The 20,215-nt window shown below is 32.5% G+C and overlaps 3 protein-coding genes and 1 long non-coding RNA gene across 4 annotated transcripts; 3 read left to right on the top strand and 1 right to left on the bottom strand.

The window, feature by feature from the left end:
• LOC104771742 (pectin acetylesterase 11) lies at nt 5,769–9,648 on the top strand. The gene is made up of 13 exons (XM_010443458.2): nt 5,769–5,895; nt 7,069–7,181; nt 7,480–7,562; nt 7,664–7,793; nt 7,897–7,976; nt 8,056–8,142; nt 8,240–8,364; nt 8,465–8,525; nt 8,610–8,663; nt 8,741–8,818; nt 8,916–9,021; nt 9,153–9,298; nt 9,402–9,648. The coding sequence occupies exons 2-13, from the start codon at nt 7,070–7,072 to the stop codon at nt 9,513–9,515; spliced, it is 1,176 nt and encodes a 391-aa protein (XP_010441760.1). The 5' UTR covers nt 5,769–5,895; nt 7,069; the 3' UTR covers nt 9,516–9,648.
• LOC104724892 lies at nt 9,824–12,595 on the bottom strand. The gene is made up of 6 exons (XM_010443457.2): nt 11,933–12,595; nt 10,941–11,855; nt 10,658–10,858; nt 10,408–10,556; nt 10,193–10,303; nt 9,824–10,120 (listed from the first exon to the last, which is right to left on the bottom strand). The coding sequence occupies exons 1-6, from the start codon at nt 12,137–12,139 to the stop codon at nt 10,060–10,062; spliced, it is 1,644 nt and encodes a 547-aa protein (XP_010441759.1). The 5' UTR covers nt 12,140–12,595; the 3' UTR covers nt 9,824–10,059.
• On the top strand, nt 13,671–16,930 carry LOC104724891 (beta-amylase 8-like). The gene is made up of 10 exons (XM_010443455.2): nt 13,671–14,172; nt 14,330–14,557; nt 14,655–14,735; nt 14,840–15,043; nt 15,135–15,329; nt 15,452–15,616; nt 15,713–15,973; nt 16,058–16,270; nt 16,358–16,577; nt 16,676–16,930. The coding sequence occupies exons 1-10, from the start codon at nt 13,711–13,713 to the stop codon at nt 16,690–16,692; spliced, it is 2,046 nt and encodes a 681-aa protein (XP_010441757.1). The 5' UTR covers nt 13,671–13,710; the 3' UTR covers nt 16,693–16,930.
• On the top strand, nt 19,444–19,890 carry LOC104724890. Its single transcript, XR_757793.1, has 2 exons — nt 19,444–19,595; nt 19,677–19,890. It is a non-coding gene; the product is annotated as an uncharacterized LOC104724890 (long non-coding RNA).

Raw genomic sequence — 20,215 nt, 5'->3', positions numbered from 1 at the left:
TGGCATAAATCAGTCTGGTTTAAGGATCGTGTGCCAAAACATGCATTTATATGATGGATGGTTGTTGGAACCAGATTGCACACAAGGGATTGATTGAGAAGTTGGATCTCAATATGTGTGTTAGGCAATGATAAGGAGGAGTTTCGGGATCACCTTCGAATGTGGTTTCAGTTTTGAGGTGAAGATTCTTCACTTCCAGAGCTAGGTTGTGGCCTCCTATTCAATTTACGTTTTCACTTTTGTGGTTGATCTCAGCTTCCACAAACAATTGTTTGTGGTTGATCTCATTCTTGCAAGAATGTATCTTTGATCACCAAACTCATCTATCAAACCTCCATTCTTTCATTTAGAATAAAAGAAACCTTAGGATTCACTCTGTTAACTAATACTAGATCTCCTACTTTTAATAAGATATCCAACTGATTATTAGAGTTTTTCTTGGTCCTCTTGCGAGGACTCAGCTTGCTGTGCAGCCTGAAATATCCATATTGGCTATCTGATTTAGCGTTTTTAAGAACATGTGAGTTTTCTTTACAATCTCGGGCTCCCTTTAGCCATTTGTAGGTGGTTTCCTAGTTTTTTGTTCTAGCATGTATAAGTTATATTTGCTGTTTTTTGTTGTTTTTGGGTTTGCGGCCGGCTTCGGTTTTTAAGCCTTCTAAGAAAAACTTTTATATATATATATAGTAGAAATTTTTTAAAAAAAAGTTGTAGACTTGTAGTTGTGTAATGATATAAATTTTGGATTATTGTGACAATGAAGAATTTCATTAAACTTTGTTTAAGACTACAATATATATACTAGTTTCAGAATACCATGTTGAAAAATAACCATGCAATTCAACGATATGATATTTTAATGTGCTCATAAATAAACAAAATTGTTAATCGTGCGTTCTCATAATTTTGATATGCAAATTTATTGTCTTTTGTTCATCTCTTTAACTGATTTAAAATTGTTATCATTTTTGCGTTCGCTTTAGTTTTTTACTTAACCGATCTTACCGTTACATTATGATTATGTTAATTTTTATGGATTTATTATTAAAAAAATTTACATCAGTCTCTAACAAAAATTTACTTAACCGATCTTACCATCATCATAATGATTATGTTAATTTTTATATATTTATTATTAAAAAAATTACATCAATGTCTAATGAAAATGTGAAATTGTATAGTTAATAAATGAATTAGACAAATATGTATGCTAGTGTGTGTTTGTCAATTGTCAAGTAAAGGTTGACAGGCATCGTCCCAAAAAATCGATGATGATTTAAGAAAAATAGAAACACGCAAATAGGATCTCCAACATTCATTGTCTTATAATTTTTTTCTTTTACGTTAAATAAACACCTAAGTCGATGATGATTTTCATTTTGTTGCTTTTTTTTCTTTGCACTAATAGATGATTTTTAAATGATAATTTTCTGTTACAAAATATAAAATTTTTTAGCTAAAAATATGTAGATTAAAAAATGTTTACTTTAAAAAGTTCAATCAATTATAAACAAAATTCATAGAAATTTAATCTAAAAATTGTATAAAAACTAATATTTTATACTTTAAAAAAAAAAAATTAAAAACATCCTATTATATAACGGAACCAAATCAATTATTACTGGTCACAAAAGTTATATAATAAATGTTCTAATCGAATAATAGAAAAAAAATTATGAATTTAGGATAAATATTGAAAACTACTGATCTTTTGTTGACACAAAATTTGTGATAGATTGTAATTCTCTACTATACATTATATTTCTTACTTCATACAACTTCACAAAATACAAAATTCAAACCTCATTTTTTGTAAATAAAATTAATGTAAAGTCCTTTTTGTAACCAAAAAAAAATTGGTAATTTCTATTTTTAATAGAATTCTTTTTATTTATAATATTCTCATGCTAAAATCCAGCATATCATTTTGTACCTTAGTTAAAATTCGTTAAATAACTGAATTAAAAACATTGTTGTTTATGTTGAACGTGTGAGTGCACTAGATCAAAAATAATAAGAGAAAAAGGCGAAACAAAAGATTTTTATTGAGATTGTCAAAGATCGGCGAATTACAATATTTCCTGTGAAAAACCGATCGACTAATTACAATATTGTACTCTCGCAATAAGACTATTAGCACTTAGAACTAGAATCTATCCTTTTCCAGATTCCTCTTCCAGATGTCCTCTTTGTTCACTTGGAAGTCCTCTATTTATAGTTGATGGGACGTTTCACATCCATGTCTCGAGATCGATGTGGTACCGCCTTAGTGTATGAATGGCAGTCGTCTTTGTTCGGACCGTTGTTTAACGGGCTGGACTTTCCGACAGGTCCTTTTAGAAGCTTCGTCGGTCTAAGTGATTTTGTCTGGTCGGTCAACGCTTCCAGAAACTGTGTTGACTGTTTCATAAATAAACCAAATGGAAAGCCTGTTAAGATAGGGTGAAATCCATGCCCAACAGTTTAGTTTAACAAACAAGGAACTACAAATTTTGAGAAATAAGAATAACCTTTTGCCACTATATTGAAATTCATGTTTACAAGAATTAATTATACATAATCATTATTTATCAGTAAAATACAATAAAAAAAATTTAGAATTTAAATGGTACACAAAATATAGATAAGTATACATGTTCTGGTCACATATTCTGATTATTTAAATAGAAATATCATGTGATATTATTATTCAAATAATAAATGTAACAAAGTCGTGATAACTCAAAAGTCAAAACCCATATGCTAACTGTATCATTCATTCATGGCTATATTATTAAAACGCGTTTTTGGGTGTAAGAAACATAAAATAATTATTTAATCTTTCCTTAGAGAAAAACAAACATTTTGAAATTGCAAGTTGTGGGTAACAGAGATCTTCCGGGCCACTTCCTTATCCCATTTTCCTAGTCCCACGGCACTGACCCTACTCACTCTTACATCATTAGTAAATGATGTTTCCAAAATTCATTTCCTTTTTATTAGTTAGATATACTAGTACATCAAAATTCATACTACGAACTATAGTAAATAGACCTATCACCTAGACATTATTCTTTTTTCTTTTTTTTTTGGGCCACAACCATCGCTTATCATCAATCAACTCGCTGTTCATTAGCCAAATTCCTATATTCGTAGAAAGTGGGACTCAATTCATGATGTAATAGTGTTTTCTACAAATGGACTTACCTTCTGCTACTGTATTAATGTCACTTCACATCTAGACATTATTCTATATGAGATATTTTTCTTCTTTTATTGCAGTAGTCTACTAAAGGGATTAAAATAAATACGAATAGACCTATAAACTTGTAGGATCTAATTGGTACCATCAGAAATTATTCAGCCAAACTAAAACAATTAATTTTTATTTTCTTTTATCATAAATTTATCATCAAACAATTCATTATATCACCTACAATATGAAACTGTTTTTGACGTCTATAAAATGCGTTTACTATGTAAACAAAATGAGATTATTTATGATTCAAAATTTGCTTTTGTTTTATTATCTACTACATTATCATTATATATTTCTGATATAACTATTACACATAATTATGATTTATTTCATATCTAATTACATATAACATATGATTATAATTAACAAGTCTACAAAGAATATACTGTACACAACTCTCTTAGTACCACTCAGAATTTTTTAACGATTTTTATTCGGATATTCTATTAACTAGTAAAACCTTAGTATTAATTTTGTTGATAATTAATTATCAATTTATTATTCTTCCTGTTTTAAATTACTTGTCATTTACGATTTTTTCATACAAATTTACAAAATAATTAAACTTGCTATTTTTTTGGGAATATATTTATCAAACTTTTATTGATTAATACATTAAAACAATTAAGATAAAATAGATATTTTTACCGAGCATTAACTATTATAAAACAACAGCTAAAAAATATTGAAAGGAGCACAACTATGATTTCAGTGAAAAAAAAGTAATTGATTTCTTTTAATAAATATAAATTTCTGTTTGGAACGTACATTATTAAATAGAATAAAATAAGTTAATAATCGCATTTTAATTCCAAGACCTCGGACCAGAAAAAAGAATAAACTGCCCCCCGCCAGTTCAAGGATTATTATAGTTACAACAAGCTATTCTATGATTTGACTTGGACCATAATATCGACCAACTTGTTTTAATAATATAATGAAGGGATCTAAATCCGTTTAGGTGAAAGTTTTAAAACTAATGATTCATTTAATCAAGTTATTGGAATACAATATGAAGATGAGGAAGACAAACAAAAAAAGTCAGAATAATATAAGTAAATTACCATTAGGTCATAAACTTTTGGCATTCCGCATTAACTTGGTTCGGTGCATTTGGAGGACCGACACGACACTACACGTGGCGAATTATTTCCCTTTTGCAGAAATAAATTAAATGTAATGTAGTTTCAAATTTTAAATTTTGAAGATAATAAAATCATCTCAGCAGAACTGATATGGACGTTAGTACAAATGTACAATAGTTTCGTAGATTCCGTCCAGACATATAAGTTTTTGATTTCGATAATAGGTCATATACTCGTGTATACCTTACCTAATAGTGCTACGTTGAAAATGACAGTTACGACGAGTCTCGTAGTCGTAACCTAACAAAGAAAATAATAATTCATGTTCAGTTTGTATATCGTCGTTTTTTTTTGTTACATATTTTTGTTTTGGTTGGTTATCCACAAAACGGTAAAATGATAGGTTGGTAGAACAGTGAATAAATAAATAGGTAAATGGTCTAACAAGATGTTACTAGATATTCTCGATTATTTGGATTTCGGATATGATGTAAAGAACAAAATAAACGATGGTGCTTCAGTTAAATCATTTATTTTATGTTTAATGATATCATTTCTGTACTTTTTGTATAATTTATTAGGCAACAAACAAATTTTTCTTATGAAAAATAGTTCAAGTTCAATGTATACGAATATTCCGTGAAATAACTTGATTTAGAATTTAAAAAATTTCATAAATGAGAGTTAATTAAAAAAATTTCATAAATGAGAGTTAATTAAAAAAAAAAAAAAAAAAANAAAAAAAAAGAGCTCCTCAGCACCCATCATCTTGTGTCAAAGAGAGCAAATTGTCATACTTGCAGTCAAATCACTTTAAAGAGCATACGATAACGAATTGCTTTGTCGATGGAAGAGATGATCTGGTTGATCCAACCAAAGATGTAGATGTAGGTGGTTGCATGTGTTTTTCCTCTCCATACGTGGATAGATTGTGATTTGTGATGTAGAGAAACGACCATCTACAAGAAGATCAAACGTCCATTGTTTTCTAGTATTCCACGGTATTACCGTATAATTACCATAGACTATTTTTAATAGATATAAATAAATATTTCCAAATTAATCTAGACAACAATTTACAATAAAACCCCAAAAATAAAAATACATACAATTTACAACATGTTGAACCATTTATAAATTGCATTCATAATCTATATTTATATTATAAAATTATATTACAAAAATTAAATGTGCTAACTGGTACTACTATTAATTAAAACAAAATTTAAAAGATTCTGAATAGTCATATAGTACGAACTACGAAGGTTGGTTTCTTGAGACTCTTTAACGCTGAATGTCTCGTGACCTGGCGAATACACGAAAGAAACAAAAAAAACTTTATATTTATTTAATGAAAAAAAGAAAAGAAATATGAAAAGTTTTTTTCTTTCAATGTGTGGTATTATCTGTATCCATCTATATAACAGAGAAGACATCAATGGCTTTCTTTCAACTTCTAAAACCTTACTCTCGAAGACTCCTCTCTTTTTACACATTTTACATTCACCAAAAGAAAAAACCTTTTGTTTCCTCTACGTGAATAAGAAGAATCTCAAGAGCTAATTTATCAAGGTAAAGCTTCTTGTTTACAATAAAATTGAAGTTTCTATCAGAAATTTTTTAGATATATGCTTTTCAGTCTTTCCATTTTCTCTTTTGGATGAGAAAATTTTCCATGTTGATCTACGAAGAACTAAGTTTTTTTATGTTGAGCAAAACTGAGATTTTCTTAGCCAACCATAGCTTTTTAGATATGTTTTCGAAATTGCTCCATGTTTATTGAGCTTCTTACTTGTTAAATGTGAGTAAGTTTATGGGATTTACCCAAATATTATAAAAACATTGAAGGTCGTCTTATATGCGAAAGATCTTGCAGTTCATTGTTTCAATCCTATTTATTGTCAAATTTTTGGGTCCAAGAAGTGATTTTTTTTTTTTGTTCCAAATTATTTGGCGGTCCAAATATCGTACTACAAACATCTTTCAATTTTTGGTTGTAACCAAATTATATTTAAATTTAAAATCATATAAATGGTATAACTCATTATGTTCATGATTCTCATTTTGCCCCTCCCGACGGCGACAATTGCGGTCACTTTAACTGTTTTTAAGTTTGGTCGAGAAGGGTATTTTCGAATACTCGTATATTTCAATTCGTTTACAGGTTCATGGAGCTACCATCTAAATTGCATTCAATACAAATGTTCTAATAAGTAAATATAGGGACGTGAGATTACTAATTAAATATTGCAAGTAATCCATTTAATAGTTCGTGTCTAGAGGCCTGACTAATAAATAGTAATGATAAATTGATAATATATAGTATTATCTTTCGGTGGACTACAACCATCGAGGTAAATAGTGATACTACTACGTACAGCTAACTACACACATGGACTGGTCATTTTTGTTCCCCGACTTTTTTGGTCTCCCTATGAACCAATGGTGATATTCAATCTTCATTGAATAAATTATTATTTTGAGACACTGTTTTGTGCATTCAGAAACAACCAAAGTTAAACCTTATTTTAACACCATTTGTTGACGACTTTTCGTTTCTTATTTTTTTTCTGTACAAAAATAGATAGATTACAAATGTACGAATAAGATCCTATCACATCTCTTTTATCTCAAGCTTTTGCTAGAGGCCACCCCTCTACATTATTTGGGATTTTAGCCAATATGTTTACTGCGGATTACATTATTCTACCTAATTTTTCACTTATTTATTTTATTTTGTTACAGAATGACGAGGCTCAAGCAATTGTGGTCAAGTGTTTTAGTGCTAGCCGTGGTTGTGATCGGAGCTAGAGCTGTGCCCATCACATATCTTGAATCCGCGGTGGCCAAAGGAGCTGGTAAGCAATAATATTCCTCTCGACCCAAAGTCACTGAAAATAATTTCCATTTTTGTCCGAATAAAATCTAATTTTTTCTATAAAAAAAACTTTATTTCCTTTTTTTTCAAGATAATAAAATTTTCGAACCAGACATTTGTTTATTACTAATTTGTTTCGGAGCAAAGTCATACCAAATTTAACTAGCGGACTTGTTAAAAAAAATCAATTTAGTAGATAAAACTATGTTGTTATAACTAAATAGTAAATACTATGTTTCACAGAAGACAAAAAAAACTAATTACTCTATCTTTTCTAGTGTGTTTGGATGGTAGTGCACCGGCGTACCATTTCGATAAGGGATCTGGCTCAGGAGTGAACAATTGGATCGTTCATATGGAAGTTAGTTTACTATTATTTTTCCTTTGACTAAATATATATATTATCCAAAATTATGTGCAAAATATAATGAAATTAATATATATATTTAATTTGAATTTTAGGGAGGAGGATGGTGCACTGATATAGCTACATGCGTACAACGTAAAAGTACTATGAAGGGTTCTTCTAAGCTTATGAACAAAGACTTTGGATTCTCTGGTATCTTGGGCGGCAAGCAAAGCACCAATCCAGGTTCATAATTCTTCTTTCTTACCATTTTGTTCAACGAATCAATGGTTTGTTTTGTCATGTTTTTTATGCAATGAGACTGAGTTGGATTTGGGTATTTTTGTAGATTTTTACAATTGGAATAGAATCAAAGTTCGATATTGCGATGGTTCATCTTTCACTGGCGATATTGAAGCTGTTGATCCGGTAATTCATTAGACCATTACCTTACGGAACTATTAGTTGAAGTTCCAAATTTTGAAGATTAGAACATGAATATTTTCAGGCAAATAAGCTGTTCTTCCGCGGTGCTAGGGTATGGCGTGCAGTGATCGATGATCTTATGGCTAAGGGAATGAACAACGCTCAAAACGTATGAAAAAATCATAATTTCAAAAAATGTATATCCATTTTAGTTTCTGAATTTTGAGCTGTTGGAATTAATAATGTTTGGTGACATGAATTTTCAGGCAATACTTTCGGGTTGTTCAGCCGGAGCATTGGCTGCGATTTTACATTGCGACCAATTCAAGTCCATCCTCCCTAAAACAGCTAAGGTCAAATGTGTTTCTGATGCCGGTTACTTCATCCACGGGTAACATTCAATAATCTCTAAAGAGTCGCTTATAAAATTGCATATTCAAATAGCATACTAGAAAACAAAATAACACATTTATTAATCTTGTGGTTAACAGTAAGGATATCAGTGGAGGATCTTACATCCAATCGTATTACGGCAAAGTTGTAGCGACCCACGTAAGATATATATCTCTTTTACGACCATGTTTTCTCTAGGTATATTAGATGTATCCCACAGCTAATTTTGATCACTATATACAGGGATCTGCAAAGAGTCTGCCTGCTTCTTGCACCTCAACCATGAAGCCCGAATTGGTAAATCTACTGACAAAGGCATTTTTTTGTGATCGCGCGTTATATTATATTAACGCTATGTTTGATTTTTTTTATAGTGTTTCTTCCCTCAATACGTTGCAAAGGCCTTGCAAACACCACTTTTCGTCATCAATGCTGCCTTCGATTCTTGGCAGGTTAGATTTTGTTCTTGCTATTCATTTTCTTTCGCAGAATTATTGACCCGAGAGAGATCAAGAATTAATTTGGATTTGTATTTTTTTTTCTTGACAGATCAAGAACGTTTTGGCGCCAACCTCTGTTGATAAAAGCAAAGCGTGGAAGACTTGCAAGCTTGATCTCAAGAAGTGTACGGCCGCTCAGCTTCAAACTGTTCAAGGTATATTTTGTCTAACCGGAATTAATAAACAAATACTATGTTTTATTTGTCCAAAAAAAAATAAATAAATAAATACTATGTTCTAATGTCTTCTTGACTAAACCGATTGTTGGTTTTAAATGAAATCTCAGGATATAGAGACCAAGTGTTGGCTGCGTTGGCACCTGTTCGAGCAGCAACAACAAGCGGATTGTTCTTAGACTCGTGCCATGCTCATTGCCAAGGTGGAAGTGCTGCCACTTGGTCCGGCGATAAAGGTCCCACTGTCGCCAATACGGTAATCATTTGATTCTATTTTACAAAATAATACTATTGAAGAATATTTAGCTTGAGAATAAATCTTTCTATTTGTTCATTATTTTTTGGATTTGTTGTTTCAGAAAATGGCTAAGGCAGTTGGAGATTGGTTCTACGAGAGGAGTACGTTTCAGAACATAGATTGTTCATCGCTGAATTGCAACCCTACTTGTCCTGCAGTATCTACTGAAGACTAGAATTTTATTATACACTGATGTTTTAAAATTGAAAAAATTTATTCATCTTTGGAATATTGTTCTTGAAATTTAAAAATACAATTTTTATTACATTCGAATAAAATGAATTATTTGCAATATAATACTTCTACAATCATGTAAGCTAATTTTATATCATCAATCTTTTTTTGAATGTCTTTGCAGTTTTTTAAAACCTTTTTAGTAAAGAATTAAATCTTACGAGGTAAGGGTTCAAGTGTTTGGGAACATATTAGCTTCTAGCTTGTGACCACATTGACATAAATTACAATAGTAAAACAAAAAAAAGATGCTCATGAAACGTACAACATCATCAATGGATTTACTGAGTTTACATGTGTGGATCAATTTGGTTCATATGTTTACATGTTTCAAAAGTATGAATTTGTCTTTCCACTGTAAAGCTACAAACAACGAGCAAAACACAACATTTTTGATACAGCTGCAGACAAAAAAACCCATGACTGTTCTTGGTCTCTAGTAGAATCAGAATCTTTAAGCATCATGTATGTAAGACTGTTTGTTATCAATGTTGTTGAGATGATGGATCATGTCTACAAATATCTCCTCGACATAACGGACATACTCTGCATCACCGTAAAAGCATCATCAGAATCATCTCGAACACCGAAAAAGCGAAAAGTTCACATTCATCATACCTGTGAATCTCCTTGAGCCATTTATCCACACAGGTTTTGTGGAATTCATGACGACAAGGAAGTGTCCTTATAGTGTCTGCTTCTTCATACTCCACAAGGCATATGTAACATCTAAACATTACAATGGGACAAGACAAAACATGTTTGACCATTAGGTCTGCACTTTTGAGGACCACAATAGAACAATAAAACTATGAGAATTTAGAAGGCATTACTGTGACGGATCCTCGCTTTGTGACTTAGTATAAAGTTTTGTCGGTAATAAATCCACAACGTCATTAGGTGCAGGAACAGATCCTATAGATGATACTGATGGTTGTTGAGAGGATAAGACAACAGATTGCTGATGAATTTCATCAAGTACCTAAAATGAAAATACACTTGAAACCCTTAGGATACAGGAGAAAGATTAATAGAGTGGCAAAAAGCTGTTAATGGGAACCTCAATGATTGACATGTATTTACCTCGAAGAGAGCTTCAGCTAGCAATACTATCCTTGAGATGCTAGCTCTTGCATTTGTTTCATCCGTAGTAACTGGTGTGGTAGTACCGGCACGGCATGTGCAACGACGACCTGCTTGATCTTCACCTGATAAGACACAAGATCTATCATGATGGCTTGTGACATTCTCAAACCGGCTTCCTAATCTTTGAAGAGCGCGAACCTGTGGAATCAGTTATATCGGTTAGTTTAGTTCTTCAGTTGATCAGACACATTAAGGAAGAGATAATCGACGAGTTTCAAACCTGCGATCTTATTCTCCTCCTCCTTTCAAGGAAATCTGATCTGTGTTCTAATAAACCTTGATACCTCCCTTCTCTCACAAGAGGAGCTGGTGTCTCGTGATCTTGAAGGCCAAATAAAGTCCTTCGAATTGTAGAAGCAGAACGATTTAGTATAGACGTTGAAGTTACAGGAGTATCCTCTGCTGCTGCGGTTCCAGCAGAGAAGAGATCAGTATCTTCTTCTCCCTGATGTGGAGAAGCACGGAATGTGAAATCAGAGAGTGAAGATCGGCGAAGAACTCTGTCACGGAGTCTTCCAACACTTAGAGTTCTGCTAAATCTAACATTCCGCTCAATGGAAGGTTCTCGAACAACATGTCTTCTATCAAGAAGACCAGCATAGGTAGTGTCCATACCATTAACTACTCCTGGAGACCGTAGTAAGCTACCATCTTCCCCAAATCTCATGGCATCAATATCCCTAACTACATTGTCAATCACAGGAATCCTCGGAGACTCGACTCTATCATTGAGCCTAACAGCAGATTCGGAAGGTGAAGTAATACCTCCTTCTCGACGATACGAAGAAGATACAGGATAAGTAGTGTTGAAGGATCTTGAGCTTGAAGCTCTGCTAAGTCTAGAGCTTATGTTACCAGGAATGAATTTGAAATGCGAAAAGACACGACCTGGAGTAGATGATTCTGGAATGGAACCACTAACATTTCTCATCTGTACATTGCTTACACTAGCTTCTTCTTCTTCTTCTTCCTCTTCAACACCACACTCATCATCAAGCTCAATTCTTTCGTTTTCAGATTTCTTCTCATCTGTCAATTCTTTATCATAGCAATCTGAATCATCTCTTTGATTCCTTGCTTCCATTCTACGCCGTGAAACACTTCCATGACTCTTCCTCATCCATCCATTACACACCTGAAGAAATCAAAGACTCATGAAATGACCTAATTTCATAAAGCAATTGAAATTACATTAAATAATCAAAACCAGACCTGGTCAGCATTATTATCATCGTCACTGTCGTGGGAAGTAGAAGATGAAGCAAGACAAGAAGAGTGAAGACCACAAAAAAGACTCTTTGATCTTCTCCTGCTCCCACCACCACCACTAGAAGACGGAGGAGGTTGAGCCACGTCGATATCATCATCTCCTCTCACCACAGACGAGCCTCGACATGATTTGCTCCGCCCAGATCCCATCTTCTTCTCAAAAAGAAGCAAACACTTTTATGCTAAAATCACATCATTGCCACACGACCCACAAGTTCTTATCCCAATCTTGTTCTATCTAATAACCCACACAATCGAAACCCTCAAAAGATCGAAAATTTATACTCAGATCTTAACATTGACGAATTCGACATTGACAATGCAGAATCAAAAGCCCTAATTATTGAATCCCAGATCTGAAACTCGATGGAGAAGGGGTAAAAAAATTGCAAGAATACCCTCAAAATTAATGTAGGAACTAAGTTATGTCATATGTGTGGTATCTTTTAATCAAAGAGAGATGCTTTGAACAAAAGGAAAGAGTTTTTAGGTGATCGGAGTTATCGAAGAAGGAGACAAAGCACCTACCTATCTGCGATAGAGAGAGAGAGACTTTTACGGGAAGAGTGTGTTTTTGATGTTCGAACGAGAGGGAACAATTAACCAAAAACTCTCATTTCTTTTTTTTTTTTCTCTTTACTTTTCTTTCTTTCTTTCTTTTCAAATTATTATAACAGTTTGAGTTCAAATTTTTTTAATCTACTTGCAATCATTAATAGGAGGACTTCATTATGGACTATAATTGAATTTTATTTTGAAACGGTCAAAAACAAACAAACACACACACTGTGAACCACTAAGGTAGAACACAAAAAATGGTATTCGAAAAAAAAATTGTTGTAATGTAAATATGTAATAGTAGATATCGATCGTATATTTGATCATATATTGTAAAAAAATTGTTTGTTGTTGTCTTTCGTATTTTTATATATGATCCATATCTACTTTTATGGTTTTGCATTTATCTAGACGTGAAGTATCGCATTGTGTACAATGTCGCCGTATAATCCTATAGTGAAGAAAATGTGAGGAAACTATGATTATGAATAGTTCTATCTTGTTAGGTTATCAAGATTAGCATAGGAGTTCTCTTACTTTTGGTCAATTTAACATCTTTATAGGAAGATTTAATTATTAATGGTTGTCCGTAGGCATTTTCGATTAGTATTAGCAAAAGAACTTCTTGAAAATAGATTTCCTTGATAGGTTTGGTATGTTTTCTATCAGTTTTTTCATTTTTGTATTCTTTAACCTTCTAGTATCTGTCGTTTTTTATTCTTTGGGTTTATAAACTCCAATTTTTTTTTTGTCTCCGCCAACATAAATTTGTACAATACAGTCATTATTAATAAACATTCAAATGACAAAAAAAAAAAATTAAAATCTAACCAAAACTTAAAAGTATTAAAATTTACCAAAATTAAATCGAATTTACGTGTTACATCTTAAAAATGTTACGAAACTAATAAAACCATTAAAAAACGAATATATCAAAATGCGTAAAGACATGGAGTACTATTACAGATGTTCACTTTATGTGGTTCTGTGTAGATTGGTAATTTTATTAGTGAGAGACCTCTAACGTAATTAATCATAATTACAGACCTTCATTTGTAAATCCATAAAGTTACAACAAAAAAAAAAAAAAAAAAAAAAAAAAAAATCNAAATCTCAAATTGGAAACATCAGAGAGAAGCGAGCAAAACTTCACGACACCAAAAATGCACACTCTGAACAACACCACCGGTTCGCAAGATCCGAATCTCGACCCAATTCCGTCGAACCCGGATCAATTCCCCAACCGAAACCTCAACCATCCACAGACTCGCCGTCCCCGCGGATTCGCCGCCACGGCTGCAGCAGCATCAATAGTTCCAACGGAAAGCGATGTACACAACGGAAACATCGGCGGAATCGGCGGTGGAGAAGGAAGCAGCGGCGGAGGAGAGAGAGGGAAAGGGAAGAGAGAAAGAGAGAAGGAGAAAGAGAGAACGAAGCTTAGAGAAAGACATAGACGAGCAATCACAAGTAGAATGCTCGCTGGATTGAGACAGTACGGTAATTTCCCGTTACCTGCTCGAGCTGATATGAACGATGTGATCGCTGCTTTGGCTCGTGAAGCTGGTTGGAGTGTTGACGCCGACGGTACTACTTACCGACAATCACATCAACCAAACCATGTGGTTCGAAAATTTCAAAACTTTGATATGACTCTTTAAGCTTTTTTCAGTTTGGGTTTATATGAAAAGCTGATTAATTTGATCCAAATATGTGTTGAAGTTCCCAAAGTTATTAGCTTTTTCATTCTGTTATCAATGTTTGTTTTATGCCATTGGATAGGTTCAGTATCCGACGAGATCTATTGAGAGTCCTCTGTCTTCTAGTACTTTGAAGAACTGTGCTAAGGCTGCACTTGAATGTCAACAGCATTCAGTTCTTAGAATAGATGAGAACCTTTCTCCTGTATCTCTTGATTCCGTTGTTATCGCGGAGAATGATCATCCCGGGAATGGAAGGTATTCGGGTGCTAGTCCTATCACTTCAGTTGGATGCTTGGAAGCTAATCAGGTGAATAATAACAGTGAAGTTAAATTCATTGCATTTTTAGGGGAAGTGACTTTGAGCTTGACTTCTTCTTAGCTAACAGTTTTTGTTGGTTTTTCAGCTTATACAAGATGTTCACTCCACAGAGCCGCGTAATGACTTCACAGAGAGCTTTTATGTCCCTGTGTACGCCATGCTTCCAGTGAGCTTCTGATGATAGAACTGTGTGTTTTTACATAGTTTGTTTACCACTTTTGTTTGCCGTTCTTATTTTCTTGAGCTAAAGTTCTATACTTTGTCTTCCAGGTTGGGATTATTGACAACTTTGGCCAGTTGGTTGATCCTGATGGTGTAAGACAAGAATTAAGTTATATGAAGTCATTAAATGTTGATGGAGTGGTAATAGATTGTTGGTGGGGAATAGTTGAAGGTTGGAATCCTCAGAAATATGTATGGTCTGGCTATAGGGAGCTCTTTAACCTTATTAGAGACTTCAAACTTAAACTACAGGTGCGAAATTGTTTAGTTAAACTGTAACTATGGCGATAACGGACTGTCTTTTCATAATATCTTTAGCAATTTGCATATGGTTTATTTGAAGGTGGTGATGGCGTTTCATGAATATGGAGGGAATGTATCTGGAAATGTGATTATCTCGTTGCCACAGTGGGTGTTAGAGATTGGGAAAGACAATCCAGACATATTTTTCACTGATCGTGAAGGAAGAAGAAGTTTCGAGTGTTTAAATTGGAGCATTGACAAGGAACGGGTATTGCATGGACGAACTGGTATAGAGGTACTTAAGGAACACTCATTGATTCAAATTTGTTAAGCATTTTTTTGTTTATTATGTCTAATTTCCTCTTCTTTGTACAGTCTAGATTCTTATTTCTTCATGTTTAACACTTGATTATTTAGGTGTATTTTGATTTTATGAGAAGCTTCCGGTCAGAGTTTGATGACTTGTTTGTGGAAGGACTAATTGCTTCAGTTGAGATTGGTCTTGGAGCTTCTGGTGAACTAAAGTACCCATCTTTCCCAGAAAGGATGGGTTGGATTTATCCCGGTATTGGTGAGTTTCAGGTATTTGTCAGATTGCTGAACTTTACTTCTACCTTATGACTGATGAAGTCTGAGCATACGATTTAATGTATCAGTTTACTATTTTTCCTCCTGCAGTGTTATGACAAATATTCACAACTAAATCTTCAAAAAGAAGCAAAATCACGAGGATTCGCTTTCTGGGGTAAAGGACCAGAGAATGCTGGTCAATACAATTCTCAGCCACATGAAACTGGCTTCTTCCAAGAGAGAGGTGAATATGACAGCTACTACGGCCGCTTCTTCTTAAATTGGTACTCGCAATTGCTTATCGGTCATGCTGAGAATGTTCTGTCTCTTGCAAATCTTGCGTTTGAGGAGACAAAGATTATTGTCAAGGTATAATCTTTTTGTCCCTTATCCTTCAAAACCAGTGATGTCTATAACAATGAGACTCATACACAGAAAAAAAAAACAATGCAGATACCGGCGATTTACTGGTCTTACAAGACAGCTAGTCATGCTGCTGAATTAACTGCAGGATACTATAACCCTTCAAACCGTGATGGGTACTCTCCCCTTTTCGAAACTTTGAAGAAGTATTCTGTGACTTTGAAATTTGTGTGCCCTGGACCACAAATGTCTCCCAATGAGCATGAAGAAGCATTAGCTGATCCAGAAGGTTTAAGTTGGCAGGTAATGACACTTATGATTGATGACTGTAGCTTTTTATTGTTTCTCTGCAAATGTAATCTTTAGCCTAAGTTTTGTTATTGGTGGCAGGTGATTAATGCAGCTTGGGATAAGCAACTTCTTATTGGAGGAGAGAATGCAATTACTTGTTTCGATAGAGAAGGTTGTGTGAGATTAATCGATATAGCAAAACCAAGAAACCATCCAGATAGCTATCACTTCTCCTTCTTCACGTATCGTCAACCATCTCCTCTGGTTCAAGGATCTACGTGCTTTCCAGATTTGGACTACTTCATAAAACGCATGCACGGTGAGTTTACCCGCACACTCGATTGTGCTTTCCCCTAAGCTCGATTGTATAATCCTTTGTTCTTTACAACTCTGTCAACTCTACTTGTTTCTTTGCAGGCGACGTACATAGATAAACAGTGTTTGGAAATTGGAACACAAAACAGATCACTAGGAGCTGCATGGCCTTTGGATTCTATAACTAAAAGTGTCTTTTGTTTAAAACTTCATAATCTGTTTTTTTGTGTTAATCGTCCTCAGGGCCCATATTTAAGAAGAGAGAACTTTTTTATCTGCAGTAGACCCCTAACTAACACTTCACTAGTTAAAGACGAACTTACTAATTAACATATTTCCTTTTTTGCAAATTTCTCATCCATTATTACTTCACTTATACAATTCTTCTACATGCGAGTCTGATAAAGAAAATATTCTAGATCCTCTCCGTAGAGCATACATGTACTATTTATTGTACTGGTTTGATTTTATTTTGGTGATAAATAATCATTACTAGTAGCCAGTAATTTGTAAGGCATTTTAAGATGACCTTTGGTTTTACTCCCTGTTTTAAAAATCTCCGCCTAGCATCGATTACGCCCCGTAAAATCCTTAGGCCCACCTTCTCCACCTCGATTAATGAATAATCCCCGTCTAGCATCGATTATCCAATTATATCTGTTTAATTTGATTATAATCCTTCTAATCCGATTACTTCTTGCTTAATTTTGTATTTTTTTCCCAAGCCTTATTTTGTATATAATAATTATTTTTAGAGCCAAATATAAATCAAATATGTATTTTTTTGTTATTTAGACATTTAAATTAAAAATTTATGATATTTTACAATAACTAATGTACAAACTTTTAATGAAAATCATAAATTTCTTTTAAAATTATGTTTTTCTGTGTTTACCAAAATTTTAAAGACAATATTATAGTTTATATTTTATTTGATATTTTTATTTTAACATAAATATAATTATACATATATTTAGTACTACATATTTTTATTTTATTATTAATTTAATAAAATAACCCTAAAACTAGTCCCCGATTAATCTCCGATTTTCTCATTAGGCGCTAGGCCACCCCGACCGCCCGACTAGCGCCTAGCGATTTACTTAGACCATCTCCAATGATTTTCCTTATTTTTTTCCTCTATAATAGAGGTGAGTTTTACTCCAACCCACCTCTATTCTCATCTCTAAAATAGAGATTGCTAATTTTTCTTCTATATATAGAGGAACCCTTTGTAGGAAAAAATAGAGTTTCTCTATAAATAGAGGAAAAAATAGCACTCTATTTTAGAGGTGAGAATAGAGGTGGGTTGAAGTAAAACTCACCCGTATTATAGAGGATATCTATTATAAAGAAAAAAATAGAGGATCATTGAAGATGCTCTTAGGGATGTTAATATGGGCATGCAAGACCCATTTATTAAATGGGTATGTCGAATTAAAGTGAACCCGTTTAACCCTATTTAATAAAACTGTAAACTCGAGTTTTCCTGCCAAAACCATAAATTGTATTTTGTTATCAAAATGTTTTTTTTCTCAAAAATCAAAACCATGTTTTCCCACCAAAACCAAAAATCCAAATTTTTTTGTCATTAAAAAAATATTTTTGCAAAGACACATTTTCCCGCCATTGCAAAACCACAAAATTGCATATTATCACTAAAATTATATACTTAAATAGGTTTGATGGGTTTAAATGGGTATGGTTAAATAGGTTTCAAATTTACATGGATTTAAATGGGTTTATACCTAGGTTGCATGGAAACGGAAACAAATTCGTAGAAGTGAAACGTTTCAGAAACAGAAAACGATTTTTTCTAAAATTAAGAAATAGAAACGTTTTGGAAATGTATCTGTATATATATATATATATATATATATACATATAATAAATAATAAAATACCAAACATAAAACCTATATCAAAAGGAATATTTGAAACAACACAAATTCAAAACAAAAATATTAAATAGTTGAATTAAAACACTAGTAATAATATATACTTATGTCTTATGGATATATATTTTCAAATTATTTTATTTATTAATTTTTAAGCTAAAAAAAATTTATGTCGTATTTCCAAAACGGAAAAAGAGTTTCCATCGTGTTTCCAAACAGAGATTTTTAGGAATCGTGTGTTCGTGGTTTATTTCTGCGTTTCCACGAGTTTCCGTTTTTGAAATGTTTCGGAAGCAGGAATTGGACCTGAAAAAGAGTTTCCATGCAACATAGGTTTATACTTAAATGGGGTGTGTTTAATTGGAATTGGTTTAAATGGAGTGGGTTTAACCATTTTAACATCGTTATTTTTACTCTAAATTTTTTATATTGAATATTAATTATTAAAAATATGCAAAAAAAACGAGAAAATAACTTAATGTTGGGGCTTCAGTTCGATTCTTAAGTTAAATGCTGTACAGATATATTTTTCTGAGGAATGGAATTTGCAAATATAATTTGACATACCAAAAGAAAATATATTTTGAGAAACCAACTTTATTACATTCTGCGACATAATTTAGTAATAGTTAAACTGTTGCATTTAAACCTTTTGACTAAATTATTTTTAGAAATAATTTTGACTACAATGGCCAAATCCGAGATTACACCAATAATATATTAACTTTGGTCAAAAGGTTACATTTTTTTTTCTTTTTTTAATTCAAAATACTGTGATAAATTTCAGGTTTTTAATTAGAAAAAAAAAGTCAAAAGAAAGTTATGACCTTACCAAATGTGGTGAAAAATCATAAATTTTGTTTGTGATTAATAAATGTTTAAATTTTATTGATTTTCTATAATGATTACGAATTTTTGTTGACCTTAACAAATAAGAGTTATTATGTATAATTTGACATGTGTTTGACCAAAACATACCATATCTCCATTCTATAAAAGCAGTTCCACAATAGCTCAATCAGCCTTAGATACCAACCATATCCTTATCAACTTTTGTAATAGATAATTACATGGAGAAAAAAACAATGAAGTTTGCTTTCGTTATTTTCTTGATTGTTACATCTGGTTAGTTTTACATTTCATATATGTATGAAAGTACATGTTTATGTTTATAATTCATAAGAAAAAATATGGTTTGTTTTGTAGTGATGACTATCGTAACATTTCGGGGTGTTGAAGCAACACGAAGTTTATTGCCTGAAAAAACTCCTCAGCTTGTTTTGCATCATGAAGCTTCGCCGCATATGGTGGATTTACAAAATATAACCTGCGATAAAAAGTGTCGTTTAACTTGTATTCCTCGTCAGAATATTTTTATATGTTTCTGCAAATGCTAATTTTATATCATATTTTATCAAAATATCATATTTTATCAAATAAATAAATTGATATTAACAAATTATAAAAATTATTTGATATATATTGTGTACATCAACGTTACATTTGAGAGTTGTATGCTAAAAATTTAAACAAACAAGATGCAATTGATAGGAGCTCTACTGCAATTCTATTTTTTGTTAATGATATCTTGGTTTGTTGCAATAATATTTTTTCTGTGTTGCTATATCACTAATTTCTTGTATATCTAATTCTCAACGTAATTGGAATGTTCAATGTATTGTTTGGTTTGAACGTCATTTCATTATTTCTGCTTATTTAGTTTCACACAATAATATATGATAAAT

The sequence above is a fragment of the Camelina sativa genome, chromosome 11 (assembly GCF_000633955.1).
Source record: "Camelina sativa cultivar DH55 chromosome 11, Cs, whole genome shotgun sequence".
Classification (NCBI taxonomy): Eukaryota; Viridiplantae; Streptophyta; class Magnoliopsida; order Brassicales; family Brassicaceae; genus Camelina; species Camelina sativa.
The sequence above is the reverse complement of the archived record's forward strand: the minus strand, read 5'-3'. Positions and strand labels throughout refer to the sequence as shown.

Bases quoted from the DNA above. Each gene is read 5' to 3' on its own strand.
- LOC104724892 (XM_010443457.2), bottom strand. From the start codon at position 12,139: ATGGGATCTGGGCGGAGCAAATCATGTCGAGGCTCGTCTGTGGTGAGA. The intron at 10,859-10,940 runs GTTTGAAACTCG...CTGATTCCACAG, and splicing joins GGAGGAGAATAAGATCGCAG to GTTCGCGCTCTTCAAAGATT. The intron at 10,304-10,407 runs GTAATGCCTTCT...TGTAATGTTTAG, and splicing joins CAAAGCGAGGATCCGTCACA to ATGTTACATATGCCTTGTGG.
- LOC104771742 (XM_010443458.2), top strand. From the start codon at position 7,070: ATGACGAGGCTCAAGCAATTGTGGTCAAGTGTTTTAGTGCTAGCCGTG. The intron at 8,664-8,740 runs GTAAATCTACTG...TTTTTTTTATAG, and splicing joins CAACCATGAAGCCCGAATTG to TGTTTCTTCCCTCAATACGT. The intron at 9,022-9,152 runs GTATATTTTGTC...ATGAAATCTCAG, and splicing joins TCAGCTTCAAACTGTTCAAG to GATATAGAGACCAAGTGTTG.
- LOC104724891 (XM_010443455.2), top strand. From the start codon at position 13,711: ATGCACACTCTGAACAACACCACCGGTTCGCAAGATCCGAATCTCGAC. The intron at 15,974-16,057 runs GTATAATCTTTT...AAAACAATGCAG, and splicing joins AGACAAAGATTATTGTCAAG to ATACCGGCGATTTACTGGTC. The intron at 16,271-16,357 runs GTAATGACACTT...TATTGGTGGCAG, and splicing joins CAGAAGGTTTAAGTTGGCAG to GTGATTAATGCAGCTTGGGA.